Here is a 9510-nt window from a genome sequence, read left to right on the forward strand (position 1 = left end):
TTTATATGCAGATAGAGATAATCGGAACACTTGAAAAATTTCACATGAACAAGCAAGCAGGGTCATTACGCAAACTAGTACTAGTTTTAGTCACTTAAGATTTCTCCTTTTTTCCATGCCTTTTCACATTATGAAGCCAACCAATACCCTTCAAAGCCTTGGAAAATTTAACAAGATTAGGCTTTCTCATCCCCAAGTTCATCTTCCCGGCAGAAAACTTGAAGGCTTGTAAGCAACAAAGCTGCACCTTTGTAATCTCAAACTCCTCATTATCATTATCATCATCGTCCTCATCATCTTCTTCTTCTACATCCCCGTAAAAGTTCAGTATTGTAGACGTCTTCATATTCTTTTTCTTGTTAGTGTCAGTGGACATTCGCATAGACCTACTCAATTCTTCGGATTCATGCCTCTCCCAAAGTGCATCAATCCTTTCATCTCCCTCCACCACTGCATTGTGCCTTTCCTCAAAAAGTTTGCACGCTAACGTCCTATTCCATTCCTTTTCCCTTCTCATTGATCCGTAGCTTCCAAGATTTGAAGTATATTCTCCACTGTCAATACTAGCACCCTCGTAGAATGGCTTTGCAAGTGAAGTTACCTTTTTTGTGCGCCCTACTCCATTGTTGCCACCAATAACATTAACATCTTTTGCCTCGGATCCCTTCCTCACTTTTGACTCGTCTACATTTTCTTCAACAACTTTAACGGACTTAATGATTATTGGATCAACTTTTGTCCTCATTTTAGACACATCTAGATGTTCTTCAACAACTTTAATGGACTTTGTGCTTACTGGATCAACATTTTTCTCAACCACATCATCATCAAAGTCATCCAAAACTTCGAAGAAATCCTGTAATCTTTCTTCCTCCACAAATTGTGAATCACCACTCTTAGTTTGATAAACCTCACCAACTGGTTTAACTCTTACATTTACAGAAAAATCGACAAGTACTTCTTTATCATCAAAAGATTGTAGTATATATTCTTCTCCCGTTGAATGCTCAACCATATCAGATGTTGGAGTGTCGAACGCGAACACAAGTTTATATGCTTCACATTCCTCCAAATCAGGAATAAATTCTTGGCTTTCCAAACCAAACTTCTCATGCAAACTTTGTTGAATTACATGAAATGTGGAGCGTAGGAAATTTTGTCGGGGCTCGAGTAATGTGTAAGCAGAGTTAGTATGAGCAAGGCCAAGGATTACGAGTAGAATAGAGATGGTGATGAAGAGAGGGGAGAGGTATAATAGAAGTTTAAGGAGGTATGGTGAGAAGAAGATGAAGTATGAGAAATACAGAGGGTGGGTGAGAATGAATGCACTAAAATGAGTAAAATAAGAGTAAATGAGACTGGCTTGAGGCTTAAAGGACATGCACAGCTCAGCCATTTGCTAGTGTGTATAGAAAATTGTTGAACAGAGAAATGGGGATGGAAAATGTGAAGATGATGATGGAGCGGAGAAGAAAAGAAGAATGTTAAAAGAGTGTCTGATTGGAGTGAAACCGCCGTGAATAAAGGACAAGATAATTGTGTAGTATTGTACTTATATAAAGAGGGGTATGATAGTGTGACCAAATGGCCAAATGTCCCATGTTCTTTCTTGAGCTTGATCACATTTTAGCATCCACCAAAATAATGCTAGAAGCAACTAGCGTTTCATCAAGTTCAACTTCAACATGTTTAGACCATTACTCTCAAGAAATCATTTGTTTATTGTATCTTTAGTATTCAAACAAATTTAGCAGCATTCAAGCCATTGGATACCACACTTCTCTTCATATTTTTGGTATTACTCTTAATACAAGCACGGAGGTTGATGGTTCCAGTTTCTAAAGAAGCGTTTGTGCTGGTATCTAAAATTTTATCTTTGATCATTACCGCAAAGAATGTTATAATTACATGCCATTATTTAGAAAAATTGAACAGGATTTCAAGTCCAGCAACATAACTGCATCTTTGATTGTTAAATGTAGGAGCAAAAATCGTGAGAACCCAAGAAAGAAAAACTTTGTAAGCGACAACCAAAGAGGACATTTGGGTACGTGTGTTGAAAAAGGGCCTACTAAAAAGGAGTATATATAAGTGCCTTCTTTTTCTTTTAATCCTCTTGTCTTAGACTAACACAAGCCCCTCAAGGTGAAAATGATCCCCCCCCCCAACATAAGGCGGTCTTTTACCTTGAATCATTTTTAGAGTAAAAAAGATAAAATTGGAGGAGACTGGAGAGGGGAGCGCACAAACGGGAAGCCACTCGAGTGGATATAATGCATAAAACCCCACCCCCTTAATTGTATCATAACTCTTTACTCTTCATGTCTCTTAGTTGTTACTACCTAATAATGAAAATTGACCACATCCACAATCATATAAGCTGGTACAATCTTACAATCCCGCCACTTCTACCTGGAATAAGTATAATTTTCCCCTCTCCGGTCAAAAAGTTATCTTTAAATCTCTACAGCAATCAAGGTAATAAGTATACCAGATAACCAATACCTACAAGAATCGGCACTAAGGCTCCTCACCATGGATGCTATCATGATAAAAAGGCCAAAATTGCTATCATGCACGACACAAAACAAATTTTCAATATAAGTATACTAGACAGTACCATCACATATAGAGCAGTTTGAATTACTGGGATATCTAAGCATTTCTATAGTTCATAACCCCAATTGTACACACGAACACAAAGGGTCAACATATTAACAACATTGTCATACAAGCAACAAAACATGTTTTAAGTTATTTGGTTTATTCAGACCATTTTTTTTTCAACAAGCTCAAAAGAAATAAACAACCTGCAATGACTACTGAGCTTCAAGCCAAGTAATCCATCTCATCTGGTGAATTCAGAAAAAAAAAAGATTCAAGTTTAAAGGACTACTGCATGGAATCCGACAGTGGCAAGTTCGTTATCACAGCTTGCATTTACATAGCAATCATAAATCACAATGCAAGTTTAACTAAAAAGATATTTTGCTACATTCACATGGTACTTGGAATAGTCTATTCCAACAGCATAACACATTCTGAAATCGTACTTGGTTCATGTTTCTACATAACCAATTTGACTTGACATAGACCTCTTACAAACACTTGTAAAAGAGTTAAGAGACATGTAACATTTTGGTGACTACCCCAAGTACTAGCTTATTCTGACATCACAGGCTTGTTCTCATTTGCTTTTGGCCTCTGTCCTTTTGGCTTTTGCTCCTCCATTTGCCTGAATTTCAGGGAAGGAAAAACAAGCAAAAGTAAGAATCAAATTAAGACGATGCATGAGTAACTAAAAAAGTATGGCTAAAGAACAATGTAAATGGTGTCCAGCCCAAAGGACTATAACACTAGGAAGCAGAAACATGCTACAATATCAGGAACCAAGTCTTAAACAAATAAGCATTAGCCTCATTCTTACTATACACAAGAGCTCCTTAATTTTTTAGACTAATCTTAATGGTGAACACAAACACAATGAAGAAACATAACTTATAAGTTATAATATTTATTACCAGGAACTCTTTTTATAATTCTTATCCTGCATCAGATTGCATCAATAAGAAGAAAATGAGGTGTGGCACTATGCCAATAAACTAAAACAAATCACATTGATGTCATAGAATTTTCTCTTTCGGGTTTTAAAATTCCGGTTTATAAACTTAAGCTTGTATTGTACTTGCTTGTATTGTACTTACTCATGACACCAGCTTTTAGTATCAAATCAAATTAGCCTAAACAAATGATTTTTAGGGTTAATCTAAGACTATTATACCCAAAACTAACAAGGTTTACACAAAATCAGGTAATCACTTATGTTTAATACTACAGTTCTGTAGAACAAGACCTCCTTCATACATCTTGTATATTCCCCGAAACAAGTCTTAACCACAATATACTCTCCACACAAATGCATTTTATTATATTAACTTAAAATAACAGGGTTTAATCACAAATTGAAATAAGTAACAGGAGGGTTATATTTCCATCTAAATCTATATACCAAGGCTTTTACGTGGAAATAAGTAATATAAATATGCATCGCAATTGCATATCACAACAAATTTAAGATATAAAACAACAAATTGCAAGTAAAACATTAAATATTTTGTGTCACTTATTTCGGCAACAAATATTTCAATATAAGATATTAAAAAACAAAACAAAGTTAACATAATTGCTCAAAAACAACATCAACAGAGAGAGATAGAGACTGGGGAGAGGGAAGGGGGCGAGAGAGAGAGAGAGAGTTGAGAGAGAGAGAGAGAGACCTCCTATCAGAAGAGGCGCCTCCTTTCTGGCTGAGGAATGATCTGAAAAGTGGTGAATTGACGTCGTAAATCATCTTTGACTTTTGAGTATCAGCTGCTAATCTCCCCCAAATTACAAACCCTAGCTTTCAATCTATTACATCTTATATACACGCCCTATGTCTCTTAATTTTTATTGGGCCTTACATCTGTAATGGACCTGACCCATGTATTTTTGTTTATTATTCTCTTGGATTAGACATGGTCAAGAGTCTAGGCCCAATTATTCTTTTTCTTTATCATATTTAAATTACTGAAAGTGATTTGTAGTTAATTGTGAGTTGAATTCAACATTAATTGCATAAATAGACATTCAACAAATAAAAATCACAAATTGCAACCATATATTATCATATACTCCCGTTAACACTGGTTTTTTTTTTATTATTTAGTAAAAATATATAATGTTAGCTGAAATATGTGTTTTTATTATCCTGATAATGTGAATAGCACACTTGTGGAAGAGGACAGCAACAAAAACAAACTGATTGATCATCAGTACATTTGGGATTGCAGCTTGCCAGCAGAGGACTGGGGGCACATTAGGCCCGTGTAACGGTCGGTTTGATAAGATCGGATCATATATGACAATTTTATATAATATTAAATCGGATTGGATCATTTAAAATTTAAGACCGGATCATACCATACCGTAATTTAACAGTTCGGTTCAGTCGGTAATAGTTCAAAACCTAATTAAATACGTAAATGTTAAAAATTATATTTTGTTTTAAATTTACATACAACTATTAAACATAAAATAATAATTTTAAGATATTAAATTTTAAAATAAATATATAAAATATAAAATAAACTTATGTAGTTAATTGATATGTATATATATCTGTAAAACGGTATATAATTATTATAAATATATTAATATATATTGAAATGGTGTGGTTTGACCTTAAAGGTCCGATTTAGAGATGAAAACCGGGTCGCACCGTAAAATAACGCTTTTTATTTATATCAAACCTTAACATAGTCGATCCGTCGAAAAACCGGAAAAAACTCTGTATTTGGAGATGAAAATCGGGTCGATCCGATTTTAAAATACTTGTCCATCATTTTATTCCAAATATTAATAACCTAATAGAACGGAAGGGGTACGTTAGTAATGCATCTTTAATAAAAAAGTTTCAGTAATGTTTGCATGTTAGTGAACTGTATATACTATATGTTGTAAAAAAAAACTTTATACACTATAGCCAATCATGATCAACAATTTGTCTTTGTCGGTGATATTTCGCCCCGCTACCCAACTAATTGCAGCGGCCCGGCCCGCCACCATTTAATATATGTTGTTTAGCCTGCATATTTGTTATTCGGTTTTTGTATGTATTGGCACATAATCAACTTTTATGTGATATTTTTTTACCGCTGATTACCTCACATCACTAATGATAATGAATTCTTTTCTATACACAAAAATTTTTACTAATAAAAATAAGATCATTTATCAAAAATGTATAAAATTTAGTAGACGAATATTATTATAATATCCCGTAATTTTTAAAATAATATTAATAAAAGAATACTAGAATAAAAAAGATTATAATTAGATAATTATTAGCATTTAAAATTGAATTAGACTAATGAGCCTAATATTTGGATCAGATTTTAATACGGATAACATGATGGTTAAGAAATAGATTTTTGTATCGTTATAAATACATTCTATTCGTATTCCTCGTTTTTAATTATCAAAATTCGTAAGGCTCTTTTACACAAAAATTAGGAGTCTTTTAAGATTTGTAGAAAATTCATCGTAAGCCAGAATTCGTTGATTCTGGACTTTTCGGAAAAAAAAATTCGTCCTCTACAATTTTCGTGTTTCATATTTTCCAAGAAAATGTCATTTAGAGGGTCAAAAAGGCAAAATAATGATATGATCCAATTGGAATCGTGGAGATGTTCGAGATTTAAAATATTTTTTTGTTTGATGGGTTACTAAGGATTGGCTATGTGATCTTGTTAGGAATATGTTGTATGCTTGATGATAATTTGACAAAACACTCTAAGTAGATAAGTTAAATGATTTTTGTAACCATTATTAGATGGAGGAGCTTGCGTTAGACAAGTTTGCAACACATTTCTATATGTAACAGACAACTTAGTAGTCTAGAAGTTGTAGTGAATTATTAGTCATGTTGACTACTAGAAATACAAAATAGGTTAGCCAATTGTAAATAGAAGATATCTTGTAATTTTGTACAAGTGAAATATTGTCAACTGCTAAAGAATTCATCATCAACAGATAAACTTAAAGGTTCAACAAAGGATTCGAGACACTTTCAACGGATAATCCAGTTGAGACTCAACGGATGACTCAAGGAGTAGTATCAACGGATAATGTTGGAGTCTCAAAGAACAACCGATTCAAATAGCAGTTGAAAGTGACTTGACAGTTACATGGGTTGATTGTATACAAAAAGAAATGTGACAACCTGGTTGCAGGTTTTAGAGAACAAATAAACATTTCCATTTACATGCTTAATTAAAGATATTCAAAGATGATGGATAGAGAAATGAAGCAACATGTGAATAGACCTAGATTTTTTTTTACTGTTTGTCTTATCCATGTGTAACTTGGTAGTATATAAACTAAGAGTAGTAAGTGTTTAATTAGAGAATATATCAATCAAACGATCAAGTGAAAAATAGGAGTTAAATAGATAAATAGAAGCTACATCTGTTAGAAATTCTCTCTGCTCATATTTGTAAAAACACTTGTACGAGGATATGTGCATTCTTGCATCACAAAGTTCTCGGATTTATACATATCTCTGGTGGAAAGATCAATCCGCCAGAAATTTTTTAAACTGGTCTGTTTAATTACTTTGTGTTGAATATCATTACAGTTTATCCGCACTTAGCATATTCATTCACAGCTATATATATTCATTCAAAAGAGATTTTAGAATTTTCCAAAAGAAACCAGAATTCCATTTACCCCCCTTTCTGTAATTCTGTTGTTAGATTGTTAGAGAATAACAATTGGTATCAGAGCAAGCTCTTGACACACTAAGAGTTTAAAGATCAAAACAAACTAACAACATGAGTAGAAAGGATATTGGAGTGAAGATCCCACTTCTGGATAAAGATAATTATCATCACTGAAAAGTGAAGATGCACCTTCATTTACTCTCTCAAGATGAAAGATATGTTGACTACATAGAGAAATGTCCTCATGTTCCTCGTAGAGCTGCAACAAATGTTGGAAATGAGCAAACAGTCCCAAAGCCAAGGTCAAAATGGGCAGATGAAGACATTGAGCAAGTTCATAAAGACAAGAATGCCATGAATATTCTGTTCAACGGTCTTGATGGAGATATGTTTGAGAATGTTATCAACTGCAATACTTCCAAGAAATTTGGAACCAAATCCAAGTATTATGTGAAGGAACTGAGCAAGCCAGATAAAATAAGATGCAACTGAACATTTTCATTTTGAAGATGGTGAGTCACCGAATGACATCTTCAATAGATTTCAAAAACTTCTGAATGATTTAAAGTTGTATGGGAGGATCTACCAAACTAAAGATTCCAATCTAAAATTCCTGAGATCTCTACCAAAAGAAGGGAAGCCAATGACAGTCTCTCTCAGAAATTCTCAAGAGTATAAAGAATTTACTTTAGAGAGACTGTATGGTATCTTAAAACCTATGAGCTCGAAATGGAGCAGGATGAACTACTGGAGAAAGGAAGGAAGAAAGGTGGATCTGTTGCAGTGGTAGCTAAACAAGAGAGAGGAATAAAGTTGAAGGTTGAAGCTGTGGAATCTGCACCAAACTCAAGGGTTTGTGAAGGCTGAGAATGAAGATTATCCTAGTCAGGATGAAATGGAGGACATAGATGAACATCTAGCTTTTCTATCAAGAAGATTTGCCAAGCTCAAATTCAAAAAGAATTCTGGAGCAACCAAGCCAAACACAAACATGGTGGACAAGTCAAAATTCAAATGTTTCAAGTGTGGCCTGAGTGGTCACTTTGCCAATGAGTGCAGAAAGCCTAATTCTTGAGAAAAAGGAAGTTTGAGCCAGTGGATTATAAAAATAAATATTTGTATTTCTCAAACAAAAGGAAAAGGCTTTCTTGACTCAAGAAAGGGATTGGGCAGCTGATGGGGAAGATGAAGATGAAGAAACAAGCTATGTCAATCTAGCCCTAATGGCCAAATCAGATGAAGCAGAAGTCAGTTCCTCAAGAAATCAGGTAATCACTACAAACCTAGCACACCTTTCTAAAGATGAGTGTAATGATGCCATAAATGACATGTCTACAGAATTATATCACTTGCGTGTTACACTTAAATGACTCACTAAATAAAATAATAGAATTAAAGGTAGTAATATGTTTTTAAGTGAGAGAAATGTTGTGTTAGAAACTCAATTGATTGAGTTTGAGAAACTGAAAATAGAGTGCAAAATTGCGAAGGATGAACTGACTGAATCTTTGAAGAAAGATGAATTTTTAAGAAAGCGGCTTGAATGTGAGCAAGAGGTGATCAAGGCTTGAAAATCATCAAGGAATGTAAGTGCCCAAATTACCGAAGTTCAAGGAATCAAATCTTTCTGTGAAGAAGCCTGGAAAAAAGATAAGAAGAAAATGGCTCATGTATTGATTGATGGCTTATTAACGGATGTGGAGTCGACGGATAATGAAGATTATCTATCAAAAGCTGAAAATGAACATCCGTTTAAAGACAAAGATTCACATCCATCGATAGAAAAGAAGCCAATTAGTAAAACCATGCTAGCTAAGTCGAATAAGAAATATGGATCAGTCTCTAAGAACTTTGTTACAGGAGAATCAAGGAAACAAAGAGAGTAAATATGGGGCATCTGTCAATGAAGCAGTTGAGTGACAGATTGGAGAAAATTGAGGTCAAGGCAGATTCTAAAAGGAAGAACAACATGAATGGGAAAGTATGAATTAACAAACATAACAACTACACACTTGATAAATATGCACCTGGAAAAACTTGTGTGAAGTGTGGTAATGTTAATCACTTATTTGCTAATTACAAATATGTTATGCCTGCACCCATGTATGAACCCCTTCTTTTCCTAACATGCCCACATTACCTATGAATGCCATGCCTATTATGCTTGCACAAAATTTAATTGCACAACTTGCTAATATGCCATTTGCACAAAATTCTTATTATGCTGCATTCAATATGCCACAAATGT

At 34.1% G+C, this 9510-nt stretch overlaps 2 protein-coding genes across 2 annotated transcripts; both read right to left on the reverse strand.

The window, feature by feature from the left end:
- Positions 1-1839, reverse strand: LOC141689137 (uncharacterized). Its single transcript, XM_074493322.1, has one exon. The coding sequence runs from the start codon at positions 1394-1396 to the stop codon at positions 95-97; it is 1302 nt and encodes a 433-aa protein (XP_074349423.1). The 5' UTR covers positions 1397-1839; the 3' UTR covers positions 1-94.
- Positions 1840-2856: 1017 nt separating this feature from the next.
- On the reverse strand, positions 2857-4427 carry LOC141688892 (wound-induced basic protein-like). Its single transcript, XM_074493034.1, has 2 exons — positions 4278-4427; positions 2857-3235 (listed from the first exon to the last, which is right to left on the reverse strand). Exons 1-2 carry the CDS (start codon positions 4349-4351, stop codon positions 3163-3165), a joined length of 147 nt encoding a protein of 48 aa, XP_074349135.1. The 5' UTR covers positions 4352-4427; the 3' UTR covers positions 2857-3162.
- Positions 4428-9510: the final 5083 nt, after the last annotated feature.

The sequence above is a fragment of the Apium graveolens genome, chromosome 10 (genome assembly GCF_009905375.1).
Source record: "Apium graveolens cultivar Ventura chromosome 10, ASM990537v1, whole genome shotgun sequence".
In the NCBI taxonomy this organism is placed as follows: Eukaryota; Viridiplantae; Streptophyta; class Magnoliopsida; order Apiales; family Apiaceae; genus Apium; species Apium graveolens.